Source organism: Trachurus trachurus (genome assembly GCF_905171665.1).
Source record: "Trachurus trachurus genome assembly, chromosome: 9".
Lineage (NCBI taxonomy): Eukaryota > Metazoa > Chordata > Actinopteri > Carangiformes > Carangidae > Trachurus > Trachurus trachurus.
The window spans coordinates 14252291-14276138 of NC_139895.1; the positions used below are offsets into that span (position 1 = coordinate 14252291).

Genomic DNA, 23848 nt, shown 5'->3' on the forward strand with positions numbered 1-23848 from the left:
AGGAGTTGCGTCTGAAATGACGTCACTTTGAGGTCATGCTGCTGGATGTGAAGACTACAAGTAGAAATCTGTTTTTAAAAAGCACACAAACACAGGTTTTGTTTTTACTATTTGTGGTTGTTTGTCTTTGTCGTTGCTGTTGCTGACAACACGAAATCCATGCATCGGTCTATGTAGTCGTCATCGTCGGTCTGTTTACAGTTTGTTCAGTCTGTGCATGAAAGCAATTACTTTTCACCATATACTCAAAACACGCTGCCAGTTCCCACCATTAGCCGCTGAGCTACGCCCAGCACATTCCCATCAATGTTGTTAACAGCAGTGTGGCTGAATGTATACTGTGCCCGTCTATATACATAAACAATAAACAGGCTTAACTTGGCTTTCTGTGTAAAGCACATAATGACACACAGAGGTCATTCAGTGTGCTTATAGAAGCAGAAATGAACAAGGAGAGAATGAACTATTAACCATGAAGGGAGACTGAATATTGATGAAACAACCAAGTAAAGAGTCAGTTTCTTTGTTTTTTAAGGCTGGAGTTGTGCTGCGAGACGTTTTCTCTGCTGCCTCAGGAACGTGAGTGATAGCGAGGAGAGAGGAAGAGAGGAGGAGAGAGGGAAGAGGAGGATGATGATCGCTCGTCTCTATCGGGGTAAATCAGCCAAGAGAAAGTAGCGATGTAGCTGCTGCGGGTCCAGACGAATCGACGACAGAGCGTCTTGAGTGTGCTCGAGTCGTGATGGCCGTCAGGAGCAAATCTGAGGGATTACCACCAGAGTTACTTGCTTCTTGACAACCTGACTTAGTGCTGCAATGCAGACCCACGGCGGAGGGGAGAAAATAGAATGAGTGAGATGATTTATGGAAATGTGTCTGTGTGTGTGTGTGTGAGGAGCCTTTGAAGATGTTGTTGAGAGCGACATGCTCTTCGCAGTCATACGCGCCGTTGTTGTCATTCTTAAGCGACCCCCCTCCTGCATGTTGGAGGCTGACTGATCTTAACACTGTACGGAGTGAGAGTGTGTGTGTGTGTGTGTGTGTGTGTGTGTTTTGGGTTCTAGGAGACAGTGCCTCCCTGCTGCGAAGCACAGAGTCAGAGGCAGCAGGTGCAGCTGACGCAGATAGGCTTTTTAGCAGGCAGGGCCAGTTGGGGGACAGAAAGGGAGAGAACAAGTGAGAGACGATAGAGAGAGGGAGAGAGAGGGGGAGAGAAAAAAAGCCACAGGAGCTCAAACAAACACAAGATCAGCACCGGACAAATGAATTTATCGGCCCCTATTCTAGTCCTTGTGCACAGTGTGTGAGAGCGAAGGGGGGAACAGGACGTGATCTGCACCAGACACATTGCCTTATAGCTTCAGTGGTGGACGTGAGTAATGAGCGTTTCTTTTTAAGCGTGTGTGTGGGTAAACCGGTGCAATAAGGTTGACAGATTCTGTGTGAGCCAGGCAGAGTAGTTTGAGTTCGGAGCCCGTGGTAAAGTTTGAAAAAGATGGATGAAGATGTCGTCGTAGTTTGGAACTAAAGCTCAAACTCGTTTTTGCTTTTCTGGCTTCACCTCTGGTGCGACTACTTTTGCTACAAAGCCTTGTAAGTATCTGTCTTTGGTCCACTCTGCGCCCGTGACCTCTCCTCTCCTCTCCTCTCCTCTCCACGCCGCTTCCTGCAGCGTTTACCAGTGAGTGTTGGAGGGACCGCCGAGGAGACGTGGACTCTTTATTCTGCCTTTTTTGTGTTTTGTCAGCGATGAGTCTGCAGTGACTCCGGTCCTCGCTCTTCATTGTGTCGACGACAGCCTCCGTTCACCCGCAGTCACATAAAGGCATCCTGTGTTCAGCACGTCTTTTTCTTTTTTCTTTTTTTTTTTTGAAAGGGACAATTGTGGCACAGAGAGTGTGTGAGAGAGAGACAGAAAGGCGGAGAAAGTGACGGATGGCTCACAGCCAGTCACCGGTGTTGAGATGAGTGTGTGTTCTTCTGTGGCGGGCCCCCCGTGTTACCGAGGAGGGGAGAGAGGAAAAAAAAAGAAATCTGGTCCAAACTCGTTTCATCATACTGAAATTCTTTGCAGTAAAGACGAGCATCACTGGTGATTGTGTAACCCCCCCCCCCCCCACCAGAGCTCGTTGCACTGTTGCTCCCCCCCTCTGAAGATGTGCATCAGTATGTAGCTGCTACAATGTTGCACACAACGTTTGTGTAGCGTGATGTCGTGTTAACGGAGGGAAGCCGAGTGCTCCGAATGCCCTTGATTTCGCCTGCATGCTTGTCTCCGGCTGGAAAGCACATCCACGCGCAGCTTCACCTCCTCTCCTTCTCATCCTCATCCTCATCCTCATCCTCCCTCCCCCCACCTCCTTAGTTATCCTCCTCCTCCTCCTCCTCCTCCTGTGCTGATTGGTCGCCTTCCTCTCCATCCGTCCATCCTCTCCGCGCACAGACAGCCAGTCGAGCGCACGCCTCGGCCTCTCCGACGTTCGTCATTGGCTGGCGTGTGCTGTGAATGCGGATGCTTTCCTTTAAGGGGCAGTCTAGACTCAGCTGGTTACGCTGTCTCTCTCTCTCTCTCTCTCTTGTTAGCTCGCTCCCTCCCTCCCTCTCTCTCCGTCTCCTCTCCTGCAACACCACCACAACCTGCTGATCTCTCACTGAGCCTCTGCCGCTCCTTCCCTCCTTCCTTTCCGCTCCTCCTGTCATCAACCGTTCTCTTCCACTCGCTCCTCATAATTTCATTTCCCGTCAATCACATGCTCCCCCCCCCTCCCCTCCCCCCCGTTTTCTCTTTTTTTTTTCTCCCATACCATCTCTCTCTCTGTGCTCCCCCCCCCCCTTAATACTGTCATTTCTGCCTGAGACATTCATTAATCTCCACCACTTTTCTCCACCTTCTACTGATGTGAGGAGACATGAAGGTGAGTGGAGTCGATTTCCAGGCTTTAAAGGCTCCTCTGTCTGTCCTTTTTTTTTTCTTCTTCTTTTTTTTTGGGGTCTTAACCACATCTCTCCCTCTTTTAACTTAGCGATCTGTCTGGTAGATAAGAGCGAGAATCCCGTGGTGTCCTTGGAGAGGCACAGGCTGCAGTTTGCGTATGCTTCAGGTGTAACAATTAGCCAGCGCTGCTTAGGATGCTGCTGTGAGTCATTATCTGACGCTGCATGTATGTAGTTGTGCTGAAGACGCCGATGAGAGAAGGAGGAAGAGGAGGAGGGGGAGGGGGAGGGGGTGGGGGGATGTTTGAATCATTGCGTGGATAGTGCAGCCGCGTGTCAATGCAGACCGGAGCTCGTGACACAGTGTTTTTTTTGCACCAGCTGTGGCTGTGGTGCAGTGGCATCTCAAGGCTCAGATTAATGAGCATGGTACGGCGATCACAACAGCCAACAGTTGGAAGCGTGATCGCTGTGGTGTAGTTCAGCACACGGGTCATGATGGCACAACAACACACATGCCTTCCAGTAGGGGCTGATGATCCTGGAGCAGATAAGCCCACTCTGTTTGTGTGTGACGGGGAAGCTGGAAGTGGAGTTAACTTGATGTTCTTCACACGTATTGAACAGTTTTAAATCCTCAGAATTTGTCCTCTAGACGTCATGATCTAATTTAGTCTCTTTTTCCCCTCATGTTGTGGGTTTTTTTTTTTTTTTTTTTGTCATTGCCCTCATTAAGTTTTACTGTTTGCCACCTGGCACCCACAGGAAGACAATGTGTCTGCCAGTAATAATCCTCAAGAGCACGTCGCCTCACAGACTGTGTCACTTTCAACTGTGTTATTCAGGTCTTTTAGATAGGACAGCAGTTTATTCCAATCTGAGTATGAGAAAGTAATTTATACAATCTAATAGAAAACAGCTCTTTTCTACTCAAGTGGATAGAAAAAAAATACTCTTTACAATTTGTCTCCCTCCCCCTCTCTTTCTCTTTCTCTTTCTCTCTCATAAACACTCAGCGCTGCCATGCGAGCTTCTGTCTTGCCAATTGGGAGCAATATGGGGTCAGTCAGTCTCTTGCTCAAGGACACTTCTATATGTGGACAGGAAGAGACAGGGATTGAACGGCCAAGTGATTAGCTGACAGCCCACTCTACTTACTGAGTCACAGCCGCCTCCAGAAAAATGAAGTTTGCATCTTTTTTTTCTTTTTTACAAACAGCAAAGATTTACGCTGATATCTTCCTCTAGAGAGTAAAAACTTCGACTTATCATTGCACAGTGCACTTCGGTATCTATCACCAATCCGCCATCTTGTGGAGATGCATCGACAGTCCCTCGTCGAGGATAGATTTTCACAAAGACGAGATCATAATGACATGTTATTTAAAACTGTTAGGAAAGATTGAAATCATTCACAGGCGTTAAAATCCAAAGTTTGTTCACTACTAGATATCCTCCTTCGCCCTGATGGGAATCTCCTGGTGTCATGATGAGGTACATCCCAGTGTGGAGGAGCAGCAGTCACCTCAGTCAGCTCCCGCATCCGTGGTGGTCCCAGGTTCAGCACCTTGGACAGCGCTTTGCACAGACACGTTAGAAATGAGCCACCTGAGCTGAAAAGAGCAGCAGGATGTTACATACTATACTGCCGATCTATTGACGGTTTACAGTATGTAAACAAACACCCATCATGGCTTGACTTTATATTAGCTCTGTTAGCATTCGCTGTGACCCAGAAACCTCAAGACAAATGAAGTCGCATTAACATCTTAAACGAGCGGGGCTCTCTAAACAGCCTGAAATGAACTCATTAACGATATATTAATTCCACCGTGGTCTTTTAAACCAATTTTTATTTTGTTCTGTAATAGAAACGATAATTAACTGTGAAATTACGACTGTTGGCAGCTGGAGTCCGAACATGTACAGGTCTAAATGATTACTATACATTAACCTCACGCTAGGTTAACGTATCCAGTCGTAATGAGTCCTGCTCCCTGTTGGACATAATCATCATCAGCAGCATCATTATTGCTTGCACATCATCTCACAACATCTCTCTTAAATTGTTTGATTGAGCACAACAACCCTGCTCCATCTCTGGTCAAATAGCCAGATTCACATTAGATTCATGTCCTGTTTGTTTGTCCGCATCCCAGTGTCCAGCAAAATGGAAATATAATCAGTGCACTGCATTCTTACCCATGTAGCAACAAAGCAATTACGATCACCGCCGGTGAATCTGCATTACGCTGCTGCTGCCTCTGCCTCTTTTCTTACCCGCAGCCCTGACTCTAATGCTGAGTGCTTGTTCCCCTGAATCCTAATTTACAAATAGATGTGGTGGATAGTTAGCTCTTAATGTGATACTTTTTCCTTTTTTTTTTTTTGTGGAGGTTGTTTTTAACTTCTGATGGGGAGAAAAAAAAGCGAAGAGTGAAAGGATAACCTTCAGGCAGGTTGCATAACATTTTATGCAACTTGGTTAGAAACTGATTTTTTTTTTTTTTTTTTTTCCACATGCAATTAATTTATGAGGAGTCAGAGTCTTGGAGGAGTGATCTTTTCTGTGTAGTTTCAAGGTCCTGATGAATCATTCAGCTGAACAGTTTAACACAGTCATAAGTCACACAATAAAACTGAGATGCATGAGACAGCCGGAGACGGGGAGGATCCGTCCAACGCACCGAGGGTCATGTTGCCTAGGCTGTTAGCGGTAGCAGCTACTGTATTTCATTCGAGCTGAGCTGAGCTGAGCTGAACTTAGCCTGCGTCACACAATCACATGCATCTGTAACTGAATCTCTGGCAGGGAGTGTGCTAACTCTGAATGTACAAATCGATGTATAGATACAGAAAGACACGGCGGGTTTGTTCACTCCCTCCTCGTCAAGGACATAAGGTCACGTACTGTACCTCCTCAGCTGTGAGAGTGCATTCATGTTCCCAGGCTAAACATCAGCAGCAGCAGACAGATGTGGTGTAAGATCCACGGTGTTTAGGAGGCTGTATCTCACTATTTGGCAACAACAGGGTGAGATCCATAGGTATGTGGTCTGCTGCGTATGCCCGGGCTGAGCTACATGCTCTGCAGTCAGGTGCTGCTGCTGCTGCTGCCGACACCCTGGTGATGTCTGGTTTATCGTGACAGAGCTGGAGTCGAGCCAGAAGTTTGTGCCTTAACACGTTCTGAGCCGAAGCCTCTTTCTGTGGTTTTGCATATTTTCCTTGTATTTGCATGGCATTGTTGCAGGTGCTCCGTTTTTTTTTTCTCCAGTCACAAAATACACTGCATGAATGCAAAATACTCCTCCCTGCCTGCCTGCCATGCTGCTCCAGGGCGCACTGGGAGGCACTGAGTTTGGTCCCCTGTGCACTGCGCTGTGGCTGCTGCTAAGTAGTTAAGATGGCTCCAACACGGAGAAAGAAATTCCCTGCAGTCATTAAATTAACTGTAACTTAATATCATCAGGAGTTTGTAGCCTTTTGTTTCAATTATTTCAGACATTTAAGCCACAGTAGAACCATATTAACACATTGAACACTGGATTTATGCGAACAGAAAGAGTTAAGAAGTGTTTTTCTCTTGTTCTACATTCCTTATGCTTATTTTTCTGCAAATAAAATCCTCAGTGTTGCTTCTTCTAGTTAATATAAACATTGTTGGTTTATGTTTGGGAGCATCCGTTTTAATCATTTCACATTTTGTTCCTTTCAAATCAGGCAAATGTTTTCTAAATACTTTATTAATCATGAGCCTCGGCTGCTGTTGCTATGGAGAGAAGCTCTTCAGAAGAAGTGAATGGAAGCTGCAGGGAATTTAAAACATTTTGTTGTTCAATTTCTGAACCAGATCGTGCACCATTGTTGCTGAATTGAACCAAAAACTGACCTAGAATTTCACAAGTGAGTTCATTTAAGACGCAGATTGTGTCGTCACTTTTCATTTAAACTTTGAGTCTTTAGCTTCCACTGAGACTTCAGCTCTGTGATGGGATGTCTCTGCATGAAATCCACCTCTCCCCCCTGAAGGCTTTTTATGCACTTGAGATTTAACTTTTTCTTTTTTCAAAGAACTGTTTTTTTTTCCTCACACAGTTCATGCTGATGATTTAATTAGGAGAAATGAGTGGGAGTTGTCGTTCCAGTACAGGGAATGGCTGCTGGACCGGCTCCTCCCAAATATTTAGTGGGTGAACATTTCTCCACCACATCCTTTAACCATGACAATGCTATTAAAGCTGAAGGACAGTGGTTTCTTTTTATGAACATTCCCCTCATTCATTCACTCCTTAAATATTTTTGTTTTTGAATTGCTATTTGTCACAGCGGACTAATGTGATGTACAAGTTTTAGTGCTGGAAAAAAATAGATTTTACGTGCACAACTGTGAGCGCTGGTATGTGTAGCCAGTGTTCATGTGTTACAGTGGGACGAGGTCTGTAAAATTAACCGTGTCAGCTGCTGCTGTCATGGTGAGTTTCCCTGTTTAGAAAATTGTAGACCTGATTAAAATGGCTTGGTGCTCAGTGTGTGGGTGTGTGTGTGTGTGTGTGTGTGCACGCCCACGCTCATGTCGCTCGTGCGTGCTCATCTTTCCTCTCCTCCTTCCAACACTTGCACGCACACAGTGTGAAGGATGCACCGCCGTGTGTCTCTGCTGATGTGTTCACACGTAATCCCCGGTCGTGCTCGGCGGAGGGCCGTGTTTGACAGTGCGGTCCTGTCGTGGCGGCGGTTCCCCACTGATCAAACATTTACTCAGCATCTTGTTAGTCCTCCAAACTCTGCTATACTGCCGGGACGTTGACTGTACAACATTATTTATTCAGCACTTGAAGTTGAAGAAGTTGTCAAACAGGAGAATGTTAAATGAAATTATTAACTTTCTCAATAAAGTCTCTTAATGTCCTGAAAAGCTTTTAGTCTGCATCTGAGTCCAGACTCTAGTGTTCATGATGAGCCAATATGCTTGTATACATGTCATGAAACACTTCAGGAAGCCTCAGACAGGAATAGCATCCTCCTCACGGTTGTATTGCTACATTAAGCCATAAATTATTAACTGGGTTAACCTTTTAGTAGCAATTATCTTGACGGACACGAGTTCATGACTTCGGTTTATCGACTTTTCTTAATAAAGAGTCTCCAATCTCTTGTGTCTGAGACTCCCTCAGTCTTTTGAGTCCAGAAGACAGAGATCCTTCGCTCTGATCCCGGGCGATGATCTCTCTCCGGGGGGCAGCAGGTGAAAACATATCCCCTCATGGATCAGCGACAAATCAAACATTATCAAACAGTGTTTTTGAAATTTGGCAAGCCTCTGAGCTCACTTCACATCTCTATAGAAAAGAAAGCAGTAGCCGGAGATCTTTTGAGTCAGTGCGAGGAAGAAAAACATGAATTTCTCTTTGATTTTTAACCATTAACAAAGTAATAATTCTCAGTGTCATTTAAGGTACCGGATCCTGATTCAGGGAGGTCTCGTACGGACCTGAACCAAAGACAAATCATCACCCCCCTTTTTTGTGTTTTTTATGTGTGTGTGTTGTGGTTCAACAAAGGATAAAGGGATAGCAGTACGTGACCTCAACTGTTCCAGATGGAGCTCTTGGTCGCGAGGAGGGAGCCATAACTGGCCGCAGGCTATTTAGAAAGGAGCTGCCTGCCCCCACACGACGAGGAGCACACAGTCGCTTCATGCCGAGAGAATGTAGTCGTCTGGCCTTCAAGCTGTTTACATTTAATGCTCCCCATTAACAATTGGCTTAACCAAAGAAGGAAATGTGCTGCCATTAACCCGCATGACATGACTTTGATTATGTGGCAAAGACAAAAGAAAAAGAGGAGAAAGAAGCCAGAGCGAGTCGTTTGTGGTGCGGTGGAGGTTTCTCTGGGACCACCAGAGGATTCGGGGTTGGTGGCCTCATCATCTGCTCCTGAAGCATGTTGTCATTGCTGCGATGTAAATGAGCCTCGTGGAACTTTACAGGGACGAGAGAAGCTGTTCGCCATCGCTAGAATGAATGATGAAACTTTTTTATCATTATGGTTATTTTGGTATTGATTAATCTGACTTTTATTTTGAATAATCCATATAAATATGAAAAAAATAGTATCCAGAAATGTCTGGTACGGTCTTGTCTCCTCTCCTCTGCATGTCTTGTTGTGACCACTTGTTTGTTCAGTTTACAGTGATGTAAACACAGACGAGCAGCAGCTCTTCACATCGTCGATGGTGAAACGGGGGAATGTTCGGCATGTTTGCTCGACGATCTCCTGTTCTGACTCGAAGACACCAGTGTGAAATTGTTTGTTTGTCGTTGCAGCGTGGAGATCAGATATAGAGATGGTCCTGTAGTCTTTGCCCATGGTGTGTAGATATCAACATCACCTTCACTGGAAAATCCTTCTTATCATCCTGAATTCAACAGATAGAATCACTGGATTTTACATCAGAAATAATTCTCTTTCTGTCTCTTTTATTTTGTAGATGTGTTAGTTAATGTCACAGCACTTTAAGTTGATGTCCACGAGCGCTAGAGTTGCTTGTTTACATAGAAATGTTCCCTGAAGCTCTGCAGAGATCAGAGTGATTAAAGCTTGAAGCTAACTGTCTGTTACACATTAAAATTAAACAAAATTAAAGTCAAAATTAAAATGTATCAAAAGTTTACACATAACAAAATTAATTTTCCAATTTGAAAAAGTATTTTAACATTTGCATACAAAGTTTGAATCATTCACACACAGAAAAAACACATTTTCTCTATTTTGTTTACTGTGCTTTGACTTGAGTGCAGTTTTGTGGACTGTTCATGGAGCAGCAGTAACTGCTGATGCTCTCACTGCATTGCAGTCTGGACTTAAGATCTTTTTTTTTATATTTGATGCTGCACCAAAGCCTTCGATTTTGTTTGAACTTGTACTCAAAAAGCTTGTTGCAAAGCCTGTGTGTGAACCTTTGACTGTCCCCTACACACTTTGAGCACCGTTGACAATCAGACTGAGCTGAGGCTGAAAGCAAAGATTAGAAGGTGAACTGAAACACAACCTGCCACGCAGACATCCAGTCGGTTCAGCCGCCCCCTGGTTAACGTTTGTGTTTGAATAAGATCGGACCCTTCAACCATAATGAGATTTAAACCACTTAATATCCTGACTAATGCTGTTTAATGATCACTTTTAGCCTCACATGTGTTTGACATGATGGTGCTGCTGTTGGTGTAGTCTGATATTACAAGTTCCTGGCCAAAGGCTACGTGAATGTGTGGCAAAGGCCAAACCTGTGAAATAAAAGCAGGTCTGGCAACAAACGTGAGCCGCTCCGTTGTGCGAGGACGAGGTGTTAACAGTCCACTCTAACGCTGGGAGCATTGCTCACGTCTCAATCTCGATACTGTGTTCTTTTTTTAGTCCCGGTGCTGACAGCGAGCCCTCTGAACGGTCTGATTTGATTTCTTTGAAATGCAGATTGTGATTTCCTATTGCGGCTATCTGAGATGTCCTCAGTTTCTCTCCCTCACCGGAGCTGGAGTGCTCTCCCTGTCGGATCAAAAGCCAGTTCTGATTCGCCATCATCCCTCCTGTAAATCCTTTTACTTTTTCTGTCTTTTGTCTCCTGCTGCTCTCATCAACTCTCCTCCTCCTCCTCCTCCTCCTCCTCCTCCTCCTCCTCCTCCTCCTCCTCCTCCTCCTCCTCCTCTTTTAGTCCCTCCCTGCCTTTTGTTTTAGTATTTCTGGGGGAAGTCACAGGGAGGTGCTGTCACATGGTTGCAACTGTTGTAAAAGTGCAATCATGGCTTATGACACTAATCTGTGTGTGTGTGTGTGTCTCCTCTCTCTCGTCTCTCCGGCAGGTGAAGGAACGTGCAGACGGGCTGTCTCACACTAAGCTATGGAATGCTTCCTGCAGCCTCCATCACTAGTCTCCAATCTTTGGACTGAGCTCCAAACGCTTAGTTAGCGGCTGTGCTTCTCCCCTTGAACTCTTTACAACCAGGGGACGAAGAAAAGGAGCGGGCTTACCTCAAGTCCTCCGCTAAAAAAACGCACATAGCACTTCTTTTTTCTTTTTTGTAGAATATTTAAGATCGTTTTTTTTTTTTTTCTCCTCTTGGATTTTGTTTTGGGTGAAATCATATCAAGATGGATATGGATCAGTATCTGTGGATGGTCATTCTTGGCTTCGTCATTGCCTTCGTCCTGGCCTTCTCAGTGGGAGCCAATGATGTGGCCAATTCGTTCGGGACGGCGGTCGGGTCCGGCGTGGTCACACTGAAGCAGGCCTGCATCCTGGCGTCCATCTTTGAGACGCTGGGCTCGATGCTGCTGGGGGCCAAAGTGGGAGAGACGATTCGGAAGGGCATCATAGACGTCAGCCTCTACAACGACACGGTGCCCGTGCTCATGGCGGGGGAGGTCAGCGCCATGGTCGGTGAGTTGGACCAGCTTTTATTTCCACCGAATGATGTAGATGTTTTTTTTAAAGTCAGAAGTCGCCTTTCAGACCTTTTTTTTAACATATCATATGTTTGAATTATCACCTGAGGCACTTTTACTATAAGTATTTTATTTTTTGACAGCTGCTTCACTGCTGCTTACTTAGTGTCTGCATCATATTCAGACAGAGACTGTCTCAGATACGATGCTGTTAGTTCACCAGTGGGTCAGTCAATTGGCAAAGAAATAGTTGTCAATCAATCATAGAGGGAAGAAATGTTTAGTAAATAGCCCACAGGCTCTTAAATGTGAACATTAGTCTGTTTGTTTGGTAATATTTTAAATAAAAATTCATTTGGGTTTTAAACTGTTGGTCAGATAAAATGAAACATTTGGCTGTAATGTGGAGTCAATAAAACTGTTATTGACATTTTCCCGACATGATACAAAGTTAACAATCATTTAACTGCCAGAATAATTGATAAATGATTCTCCTGCTTAAAAACAATTGTTCCTTTCAGCTCTAAAAACATAGGAAATAAAGACCTGTGAGTTACCACTGTAAAGATACAGTAAATATTGAAGGGTTTTGTAGAGTGACACTTTTTATTCTTCTGGGATAACGTGCTGCTGACTCCCCAACCTGTGATGGTAGAGTAGAGCTGGGATGATGCTCAGATCATCTAGTTTTCTACTTCTACTTTTCAATAAACCTTTTGCTCATTAAAAAAAGAAAACTGTGGAAAAAAGTGACAGTGACAATTTCTGTTTTTTTCTTCTGACCAACAGTCCAAAAGCGAAAAATATTAGATTTTCAATGATACAGAACAAATGGAGCGGAGCAGGTTTGTTATTTCTTTTTATCATATAAATTACTTATATAATCTGTAATGCATATGACCACATACATTTGAATGTATTCAAATTGTGAGGCCACCTTTATTGTTCCCTCTGCTGTATGGTGAGGGTAGTAGTGTGTTTATAGTGTGTGCAGCGGTGATCAGAGTTCACGCTGCTGTCACTCTGCCCTCGGTGTGTGTGTGTGTGTGTGTGTGTGTGTGTGTGTGTGTGTCCGTAGGCCTGGTGGACAGAGTCAGCCCGACCCGTCATTTGATTATATTACTGTGCATGTTTGAACTTTGAACTTCTTCCCAAACTGTAAAAAAAAAAAAAAAAAAAAAAAAAAAGCTGCTGCATCCACCTGTTTTTTTCTTCTTTTCGCTCATAAACCAGAACTAAACAACTGGATTACATAAGCAGGATGTGTTTTTGTTTTTTTGTATTCCAGTTGGCAAAAGTTTCTAATTGCTCATTTCAAGAACATCTGCTGCTGTTTTATTGCCTTTTATAAGCAATGCTATAAAATTTGTTTTTGCAAAGATTCAAAGCAGCTTCCTGACAAACAAACAGTGAGAAAATATGTAAATCTATTTGCAGATATGAGCACAGGCAGCAATTGTTGAGCATCACCATTGGTTTTTACACATCAGCTTTTGATTACCTCAGTAAATGAATGGTGCGGAACAAAATAACAATGGGGCTCCTGTTGAGACAATGAGCTGGGAAACGCTGATGAATAAGGTGATATTATGCACGAGGGGATTCCCGTGTCGGGGAAACATTGAGCAGTTTTTTCTTCATCTCAGGAGAGGAAACTTTTTCTTTCTTTTTTTTATTTCTCTATGCCATATTGTTCAGAAACAATTTCAAGAATTTTTTTTAACTTTGTCATTCTAATTTGATACCAGCAAGAAAATACTTTTATTGTGTCCTGTGAGATTTTAATGTTTCACCACAGAAACGACACAATACATCACAGCGTAGAGTGTATCGGTGTGTTAGTCAGGGCTGCTTCTCTCCAGCCCAACAATGAGACGTTGGGGACTTATTATTCAGATAATGGACTCTGTTTCCAGAGCAAAACAAAAATGAACTCCCAGTGGAAATCTTTATCTTCTATCTAAACGAATCATTATTCTCCATTGCAGGCCATTATTAACACCTGTCCTCGCACTCTCAGTGGATCCTAAAATATCATTTGTCACAAAGTTAATCCCTCATGTTAAAAACTCTTAATGCTGGTGTTAATGTGATGCTGCAGCTTTGTGAAAACTACTCTGCGGTGTCGGAGGACCGTGTGTCGGCAGCTTTAGACTTTTTTTTATTTTTTCCTTCAGGCCAAATTTGACAAACAACGCAATCTTAAAGTAATGATTTTCAGATTCAAACATAACTCAAGCTGTCAATTAAAATGGCTCGCTGTCATAATCCAGTTAGACCCTCCCCCACTCCCCCCCTTCTCTCTGTCTTCTTCAGTTTGATGAAGTTAACCACAAACAGCAACAACGTGTCACCGCTCCACGCAAATGAGCAGAGAAATGACAGACTGATGATCCGTGCGGTGTTGCTGCTTTCTCTGAACTTGCTCCGTGTTCTTGGAAAATACCGGGGCCGATTAAATATGAAAAACGTCTTGAGGTTTTTGTGTCTTGTGTCTCGATCACAGGGTCGGCCGTCTGGCAGCTGATCGCCTCCTTCCTCAGGCTGCCCATCTCTGGGACTCACTGCATTGTTGGCGCCACCATCGGTTTCTCCATGGTGGCCATCGGCACCAGGGGCGTGCAGTGGATGCAGCTTGTCAAGATCGGTAATAACTGAGGGTTGTTTGAATCCTTGTGTCTATTTACAATACTCAAACCCTCATGTCTGCTAAATGAACATAACACACACACGGTACACTGCTTTTATGTAATATTACTCGGACTTGCAGAGCTGCCACTTTCCCCTTTTGAACATGATACAAAATAAAACCACACTGGGATGTATCCAGTGCAGCTCCGGTGGAGGTTTTTCACTCAGCCAAACGCTGTCAGCAATCATCAGATTTTGCTGCTGTCAGTGAGGATGACTCCCTTGGCCATTTTGCACAGGAACTAATCTATTTTAGAAGCAGCAGAGATGCAAGGTTTGTCCGCCTTTAGGAGCCTCAGTATACCACAATACCTGGAAAGCCACAGTCCTCTCCGCTGGGGAAAATCTCCAACTCCTGCATTTGCATAATATTAAACAACTCAATTGAATCTAAAACACTTTCCAAAGGGCTTGCATGTTTAAAAGCCATTATAGGAAATGCAGGAAACTACTAATTGAGATGATTCAAGATCAGAAGCTGTAAAAATCACATTACAAAACCGTAATGGCTTTATGAGTTTGTGTTTTTATAGCTGTGTTTATTATGTTTTCTCCTCCCTTTTGCAGTTTCGTCATGGTTCATCTCCCCCCTGCTCTCTGGACTGATGTCTGGACTCCTCTTCCTTCTCATCAGACACGTCATCCTCAACAAGGTGTGTTCACATAACTCACTGTGAAAAGAGCTCCTTATTTGTATAACATTTAGAAAGGTTTTATATTTTTTAAAAACCTTTTAAAATCTTAGTTGACTGAGTTGTTCAAACATTCGAGTGAAGACACAGAGACACACACACACACACGTGTGTACACATAAACCTGTCCAAAGAACTTTAGCACAGATAAAAATCTCTTGGATTTGGCAACACTCGCAGACCTGCTGCTGTTACATAACGGGTGATCGCTGACAGACGAGGAAAAGCGCTCTAGATCATCCTCAGGTCACAAGAGCAGGATTATGTATGAATGACTCATAGAGATGATTTGTCATTTGGGCTCGGGTGTTACTGTAAGGCCGGGTCAACGTCGGGATGAGTTTGTCTGTGTCTCTGCAGGTTGTATGCATCATCTGCGCTGTGATTTAGTTTAGTTCCTAGATACCAGACTTTTACCTCAGGAGCTCTGTCATGTTGCACATCCTGCTCCTTGTAACGGTAAACCCCACCACACATTGTGTAAGAATGAAAAGTTGCATATCTAGTTGTTTTCGGTTTTTCGCCACGTTCACGCCCATGACATGACCTGAGCCAAACTTCTGACCGCAGCGATAAATTCAGTTTTTTATTACTCATCCACCTACGATTACAACATCTTATCAGTGATCAATCTGCAGGTCAGAAGTCAACGTGTCAATGTCGGTGTTCACACTCGATGCTCACACTTTCGATTTTGGTGCTGAAGTGGTGAAGAAGAGAGTGAGGGGGCGAACCTCAACTGACTTTGACCTCTTCATGCATGTTTTTATTTTAATGAGTGAGCATTTCATTGTCTTCTTCAGTCAGACAACCAAGTTTAATAAACAGGCACATAAAACGTTTAAATATCATGTGGCTTTAGTAGGACTTTGAATACAATTTTACCAATACTCCTATAAAATAAAAAAACAGCCTTTTACGGCCAAGTTTTTTGCCACATGTGGCAAAAAAACAGTTTTCACATTAGAGAGGCTTGAGTTTTGAAAATGTTTTGCAATTTCCATTAAAAATCGCAAAAATCCATCCTTACAGGTATATAGCAATATGTGTTAAAAATCACATATAAAATATTAATAATTGTTGGTCCTCTTGTTCATGCATTAAAGCAGATATCAGTGGAATGTTTTTGTTAATATAAGTCCTAAATAGTCCTATTTTCCGTCAGCAATCACTTACATGAAGTATTTCAGCCTAAACACGAGTCTCTCCGTCACTCTGCTCTGCTGTAACCCGAGGAGAAAATTTTCCTTGTGGGATACAAGTGTTATCCAATGAGGAGAGAGAACGGCATGAAGGGCTGTGTGTGCAGCCAAGGGATGCGCGTGAATGTGGTGACGTAGCACGAGGACCAATTGATGCCTGACAAGGGCGGGGGCTGCTAACTCATGGTGCGTTCAAAGAAACTCGTACTTTGTGTTTTTCCTTCCTGTGAAGTCATACCAGTTCGATCTGGTACGAGTTCACGGGTCGGAAGTTACGAGTGGCCGTTATAGGGAACTTTCACAGACAACAGGATGGTAAAAACACGAGCTACGGGTTACCTGGAACGCTACCAAGTCGTAGTTGTGACTTGAAGCTGTAACTTACGGTTTCAAAAGCCTGCCTTGAACGCAGCATTAGCCGAAACGGCCGTGAAGCTGATATCTGCTTTAATAATTACAAACCAAATCCCGTAACTAATTCTCTTCTATGTTTTTTAAATTTCAAGTTTTTATTGAATTATTAATGAGCTGCAGAGCAGAATAACAATAAAATCAAAAGCAGAGTGCAATCACAAAACTGAGCAGAGGCCTCATCTCCTCCATCATCACTTAATCTCCATCCTTGTGGTTTCTCCTCAGGATGACTCCGTCCCTAACGGCCTGCGGGCGCTGCCGCTCTTTTACGCCACCACCATCGGGATCAACATGTTTTCCATCATGTACACTGGAGCCCCGTGTAAGTGCCGTCATTCCCTAACAGACATTGTCACTGTTTATTTAGTCTGACACCAACACACGATCAAATTATAATCTCGGTCCCAGCGATCGTGCCAATATCGTTGGCTCGCTCCAAATTCCTTGTGCAGGTGTGATGAGAGTATAAGTGGATTTTAACACTTCAAAACTACTCGCAAGATGTTTCGTTCTTATACTCATGTATATGTGTGTGTGTGTTGATTAATTTCAGTGCTCGGACTAGAGGCACTACCAGTGTGGGCCATCTTCCTCATAACTTTAGCTGGGGCGCTGGTCTGTGCAGCGGTGGTCTGGTTCTTCGTGTGTCCTTGGATGAGGAGGAAAATAGCAAGTAGGTATCTGTGTGTCTGTGTGTTATATATGTGTATGTGTATGTGTGTGTGTGTGTCCCGTCTTTCTCACGCCATCTGAAAGCTTGAAAGCCCGGCGCTCTGACCCGGACCTAACAACTGAGTCTCAGCCCCTGCTTGCACACTCTGTGCTCCGACACCAAACATCGGATGCCAGCGGATGTGTTTTCTCATTGGCCTCTGCCAAAGCCACTGAAGCCACCAAAAAAACCCTGTGAACTCTGTGTAGGACGGACTTCCACTTGCTCTGCTCACACACTTAAGATTTTCAGCCGTAATTGTGGCCTGCAGTGTAGAAAGCTTTCAGATCAAGGTTAGGAATTGTTTTCCTAATGGGAAAATCAGCCTGCGGCGCAGCAGACAGCGCCAGAAAACACATGACACATTAAATGAAACAGTGGAAAGAGCAGTAAGAGGGGCAGCAGAGGTAATAGTTGACATAGCGAAGGCAAGACTGTCTGTTAAATTCAAAAAACTTTAAACAACATACAAAAACTGCAGTTGTCGAAGCGACAGCGTCCACATTGAGACTTAAAATAGAACAATTCCTTTCTCGAACTTTCGAGCGCAGGCTGACTTGACCTGTTGCTTAAGGCGTCGTGACCGCTGAATGCCTGCGAGGATTATGGGTGATATTATCGGCGCTAATCTGGATATTACTGCATCCGTCAAAGTGAAACGGCCGATGAACTGAGTTTGTGTATGTGTTTACACTGAGGGCTGTTTTGAGGAGTAGGGGGGCATCAGGTCTGTCAGCACTGGGATTAGTTTAGATCAGCTGATGGCTATACTTGTTGTTGTGGAGAATTGCTGCATAGTTTTCTCCCCTTTTCTTTTAGTCGGTGCAGAATAACAGCAGAGTGTCACAGAAAAGTACATCATCTATAACACCTGTAGTTTTGTTCCTTTTTGTGCTTTACAATCATATAGTAATTGATAACTCAGGTTTATTAAAATATAAGCCTGAAAAGCAAAATAATATAGTATAGGCCCCTGTAAACAGCAAACATCTAACATTGTTAACAGGATTAGCAGGTGCTGATATATTTCTCTTCTCTCCCTCCAGGTCGTCTAAAGAAGGAGCAGGCTCTGTCCAGGATCTCTGATGAGAGTTTGGACAAGATACCTGAGGAGGAGGAGGAGAGTCCCGTCTTCAAGGAGCTCCCGGGCGCCAAGGGAACAGACGAGGCCGTGCTGCCCCTCACCGGTGGCAGCAGCGACCGCAGCACCCGCGACTCCAGCGGAGAGCTCGCCAACCTGTCCAACGGAGGCACCATTCTACCAAATGGCCGGGTGTATGGTAAAACTGACATATTTTTGACACTGCTGATCTTTTTTAGACGTGCCAGTAGATCAGAGTAGATGTGGACGAGGAGAGGAACTGTAGCTCTGCATGAATTTGTTTTTTGAGAGGTCACAAGCAGTAGGAACATGTGAATGTGAAACGTACAGGATGGCTTTAACCGAAGAAAAAACATTTTTTGTCGACTACCAGTTGGTAAAAAAAATTGAATCTCAGTTTTTCAGTACTAAGAGATGTAATTTAATGAAACCTATTGAACTGGTTCCCAATGGGCTCTATGCACAGCTCCACTACTTCCTGAACTTACTGTAATGCTGCTCCTTTATTTCCTGTCTTACATTATTGGACAAACTGATTAATCCAGGTGTGTCAAAGTAGTCACAATGGTCATACACACCTGGATTAATCAGTTTGTCCAATAATGTAAGACAGGAAATGAAGGAGCAGCATTAAGTTCAGGGAGTAGTGGAGCTATACATAGAGCTCATTCCTCAGGTCAGTCTAACATGCTTTGAGCAGCTCTTGTTTTACATTTAAGTTGCTTTAAGTTTTAAAGCAACTAAGTTGTTTTAGTTTATGTACTGTATATTTTGAGAAAATAACTGTAAATGTGCTGTTCTCCACAATTTTTCATCCACCCCTTCTTCTCCATCCCGTCTCCTCCAGGTCGGACCCACTCGATGACCAACGGCTGCCTCAAGTCACCTGTGTCGAACGGCAGCTTCAGCTTCGACGGCCACATGCGCAGCGATGGCCAGGTGTACCACACGGTGCACAAGGACTCGGGTCTCTACAAAGACCTGCTTCACAAAATCCACCTGGGCCGCATGGATGACAGCGACCGCTCGGGCTCCAACGCCGGCCCGGCCGACAACAACTACCGCCTGCTGCGCCGCAACAACAGCTACACCTGCTACACGGCGGCGATATGCGGCATGCCCGTGCAGCCGCTCATCCGCACGGAGTCGCGCGAGGACAGCGAGAAGCTGGTGGGCGAGGGAGGCGGCCGGAGCAACAGCGTGTCCTACACCAAGAAGAGGGTACGGTACGACAGCTACTCGTCGTACTGCAACGCGGTGGCCGAGGCCGAGATCGAGGCGGAGGAGGGCGGCGTGGAGATGAAGCTGGCCACGGAGCTGGAGGGAGTGGACGAGGACGGGGCTCCGGCCCCCGTGCCTCTGGACGACCTGGCCGAGGAGGACCACGAGGAGAAGGACAAGCCCGAGGTGTTCCAGCTTTTCCACTTCCTGCAGATCCTCACGGCGTGCTTCGGCTCCTTCGCCCACGGAGGCAACGACGTCAGGTGCTGCTTCCTGCTGCTCACACATAGTGACACATAGTATAGTACATTCAACTCAACTTTATTTATAGACAGTGATGGGAATAACGGCATTATAGAATAACAGCGTTACTAATGGCACTACTTTTTTCTAATAATGAGTAGCCTAACCAAAAAAGTTTCTGTTTCCCCATTATAGCCAAAATAATGCCCTCATTCAAGTATATGTTACATACACATTTTCTTTTAGTCAATCAAATCAAAAAAAGCCATTTATCATTTACTTTTGTGATGTACTGTAGTAATTCAGCTACTAACTCAGTTGCTTTTTGGGTAAGTAGCATGCCCAACACTGTTTATAGAGCACTTTAAAAACAACCACAGCTGAAACAAAGTGCTGTACATATAAGAATAGAGCATAAGATATAAAACATAAAAACAATAAAAACTCTAAAACCGGAGTCTAATGCTGCGTTGAAAGCCAAGGAATAAAAATGGGTTTTAAGACAAGTTTAAAAAATGGACAGTGAGGGGGCTTGTCTGATATGCAGAGGGAGGTCGTTGTTGTTGGTTTTTTTTACTCTTATATTACATGCGTTCATTTATCTGTAACAACAAATGGAGAAATGTCACTACTAGTCCCAGTCTGGCACAGGCACCTGAGGATCTGAGGGAGGTGGTAATGTGTCGTCTTCTTCACCTCTGCAGTAACGCCATCGGCCCTCTGGTGGCGCTGTGGATGATCTACGACCAGGGCGGCGTGATGCAGGACGCCTCCACTCCCATCTGGCTGCTGTTCTACGGCGGCGTGGGCATCTGCGCCGGGCTGTGGGTGTGGGGCCGCCGCGTCATCCAGACGATGGGGAAGGACCTGACTCCCATCACCCCCTCAAGGTGAGAAAGCTGCCACGTGGGAAAGCGAGTGGATGAATGTGTGTGTGTGTGTGTGTGTCTTTGAGAAGAGAGGTGTTTCACTTGCCAATCACCAAAGAGGCGACATGCTGACACACACAAGTGCAACCAGGGCCACAGCTTCCTGGGTAAGTACTTCAATACACTGGGCTGTACTCACACACACACAGTGTTTTTAATAAGGCTGTTATATGTTCTTGAACAAGTAATTGCCCTTCAACTCGCACACAGAGTTTCGCACTAAGCTGAAAGTGAAGTACACAAACGTGAGGAGACTGTCGCTCATAGAGTCCGGGGGTTTTGTTGCCTCGAGTGCTGTGTGTTCACAGGTACAGTGACTGACTAATCAAGGACATTTGTCCCGAGCGTGCTCTGGTTAACTACTCTCTACTCCCCAAACAGAGCTGCTGCTGCTGCTGCTGCTGCTGCTGCAGGCAACACACACTCTCACTACACAAACAACCCGAGTAAAGTGGCTCTGCATAGTAATATTTCTAATATATTGGGTTTAATGGAAAGATTTGACTTTTATTTGAGTTAATTAAGGGCAGCACCCACAGCGGAGGGTTATTTACTGTCTTTTTTTTTCTCCTCCTAGCGTTTAAAAGCTATAAACAACATGATGAGAAATAATCCGAGCTGAGTAATTATCATTTTTGGCTGGCAGTCCTCCTCACACACTCAAGAACAAGAACTTTAACTTTGCTGGAGATAATTCTCTGCAGCTTTGGAGCATATTCAGATATCTACTATAATAATTGTGCCTCTAGTCTCGTGCCTCTTTGCATACATAGGCAATGAAAAAGGGAAGGCTATGCTCTCCCTCTACTTTCTCACTGCCCTTTGACTTATTACATAATAATTATGAATAAATAAGTAGTCGGTTGTGGACCACAACACATAAAGCCCCAGGGCTCACTTCATCTTTTGACTCAAGCAGCGGACATCACACATTCTCAACCACTTACTGCCGCTCCTCTGTCCTTGAAATCAATATCTCTCTCTCCGTCTTGCTATATCTTTTTGCTGTCCTCTTGTCTTACTGTGCAGCAGCAGATCAGTGTGTGTGTGTGTGTGTGGATGTTTGTGTGAGCTCATGGAAGACGGGCTCTGTGCCTTCAGGTTGCGGTGCGATGAATCTACTGTATGAGTGTGATGAATGTGAGCATGCATGCATGTTAAGGTCTAATTGCTCCAGCCAAAAAAAAAATAAAAAATTCCGTCGCACAGGGTTACAGAGAGTCGTTTGGCATTCTGGGTGAGGGGAACTAGAGCAGGAGGGGTGAGGGAGGGGTAAAGCCACAGTGGGAACCCTTGGCCTCTCTTCTCCAACCGCAGAGAGGAACACCAGCCTGACTCCTCGTGCACTTTCCTCCCTCCCCCCTCCGTCTGTCCTCCCCCTGTAAATCTCTATTTTTGTGGTCGGCTCTCTTCCTCCCTCTCTCCATGCCTTCCCATTTTCCTCTCCTCACTGGATCTTGTTTATAATGGGACTCTCACCTCTAAATCTTTCCTTCTTTCCCTGCAGTCGCTCCATCTAATTATTTTTTTCTTTCTTTCTTTCTTTCTTTCTTTCTTTCTTTCTTTCTTTCTTTCTTTCTTTCTTTCTTTCTTTCTTTCTTTCTTTCTTTCTTTCTTTCTTTCTTTCTTTAATCTCTTCCTTTCCAAAACCAGCTTAGTTTTTCTCTTTGCCAGGACTCAAAGACAAATTTGCTCTGCTTCACTCCTGTAAAGACTCCCCCTTCCTCTACTGTCTGTTTCCATGCATCAGGCTGACAAAGAAGTTTGTTTGGGGCAAGGATAGAGAAAGTGTGTGTGTGTGTTTGTGTATACAGCCTGCTCTGCCTGGCACGGTGAACACTTGAGCAGCCCAGCCAGTCTGTTAAAAAAAAAAAAGAAAGTCCTTAAACATAAGAGATGGATTTTCCTCATTCAGGATGCCGTTCCTGTTAAAGCACCACGGGGATGAATCGCTGCAGCTCAAAAACACAAACAGTCCCGTCCAGCTCTTTGTGATGAACACCTGTGCCTTTCCTGCTATGACAAGTCAAAAAATATATCTGGTGGAGCTGGTGTGTGTGTGTGTGATCACTCAGAACAGGTGTCAAAGCTCTATGGAGATTAGACATTATTGTATTAATGAAGACCTTTGCTTGACAGCATTCAGAAATGAGAGGAGAGAGAGTGGTGGGATGTAATGTAATCACATGGTCAGCTTAAAATCATTTGGCCGCCTCAACGTTCCACACCTGTTTCCACACACACACACACACACACACACAGTTGAAGGCGAGCCTCCACTTTACACATGGGTTCAAGTTGTGTTCACGATCGACTCTAGTCAAATAATTAGAGGACTGCTGTGAAAGTGGCTCTGGCCCCCTGCTGGTCAACAGTGACTGGAGCGACATGTTGCTGGTTATGTCACTTTAGCCAATCACGTTTCAACAGTGTTTGTTCACAGGAACTTGGCTTTTCTTTTTTCTTTTTTTTTTTCCTTTCCCACTTGTCCAGTTTCTCTTCATTCCTCTGGCTCTCGGAGACTCTTTTTTTTTCTTTTCTTCTTTTTTGGTTTGCTTGCTTGCTTGGGGACGGGGTTCTCTTCCAGATCTGGAAACGGGACAGGATCTCAGACCAGACCAAGTGTCTCCTAGTCACCACAAAGCAACACAGAAACACAAACTCTCACAACAACAACAGACAGCCAGTGCACCACATGCAACTTCTTCAGATATGAATTAACTACCAACGCTTTGGACCTGCGTTTATATTTATGTGTTTGTGTGTGTGTGTGAGAGAGCGCGTGTGTGTGCGTTGAGCGAACTTCAAAGTTGTACTTCAAAGTTGCTGTTGAATGTCCTACTGTGCTTTAATGTGGATGCTGGAATACGTTGAGACCGTGCCATCAACAGCACAACCCAGGCATTACAATGAAGAATGTCTCTTTGCCCCCTCCCCACGTCCACTCCCCTTCCTCTCCCCTCTTCTTCCTCCTCCTCCTCCCTCCTCCTCCTCCCTCCTCCTCCACAGTGGATTCACTATTGAACTGGCTTCTGCACTCACAGTCGTGTTGGCTTCCAATGTCGGAATCCCTGTCAGTACCACACACTGCAAGGTATGACTGAGTGGACCTCCAGCTGCTCTCAACAAAACCCCAACACCCCCCACCTCCTCCTCTTCCTCCTCCTCCTCCCCCTCCTCCAGGCATCTCCAGGGGACAGGGAGCTCACACTGCCTCCCAGGGCACCGGCACACACACATTTGGCACCTCAGTCTTTTCTCTTTTT

At 44.7% G+C, this 23848-nt stretch overlaps 1 protein-coding gene across 7 annotated transcripts in view; it reads left to right on the forward strand.

The window, feature by feature from the left end:
• slc20a2 (solute carrier family 20 member 2) overlaps positions 1 to 23848 on the forward strand; it is a gene marked incomplete at its 3' end in the record, with an annotated part of 49070 nt that overhangs the window by 15639 nt on the left and 9583 nt on the right. For 3 of the 7 annotated variants that reach the window (XM_083978443.1, XM_083978444.1, XM_083978445.1), the window contains 9 exons: positions 10794 to 11371; positions 13883 to 14023; positions 14635 to 14720; positions 16601 to 16697; positions 16929 to 17048; positions 18134 to 18367; positions 19037 to 19673; positions 20358 to 20543; positions 23592 to 23676. In XM_083978443.1, coding sequence (XP_083834569.1) covers positions 11083 to 11371; positions 13883 to 14023; positions 14635 to 14720; positions 16601 to 16697; positions 16929 to 17048; positions 18134 to 18367; positions 19037 to 19673; positions 20358 to 20543; positions 23592 to 23676 — 1875 coding nt within the window. In that variant the 5' untranslated portion in view covers positions 10794 to 11082. Of the gene's footprint in view, positions 1 to 1162; positions 1373 to 9263; positions 9308 to 10793; positions 11372 to 13882; positions 14024 to 14634; positions 14721 to 16600; positions 16698 to 16928; positions 17049 to 18133; positions 18368 to 19036; positions 19674 to 20357; positions 20544 to 23591; positions 23683 to 23848 lie in introns of those variants that run through there. The other 4 variants (XM_083978447.1, XM_083978446.1, XM_083978449.1 and 1 more) reach the window with 4 other exon arrangements.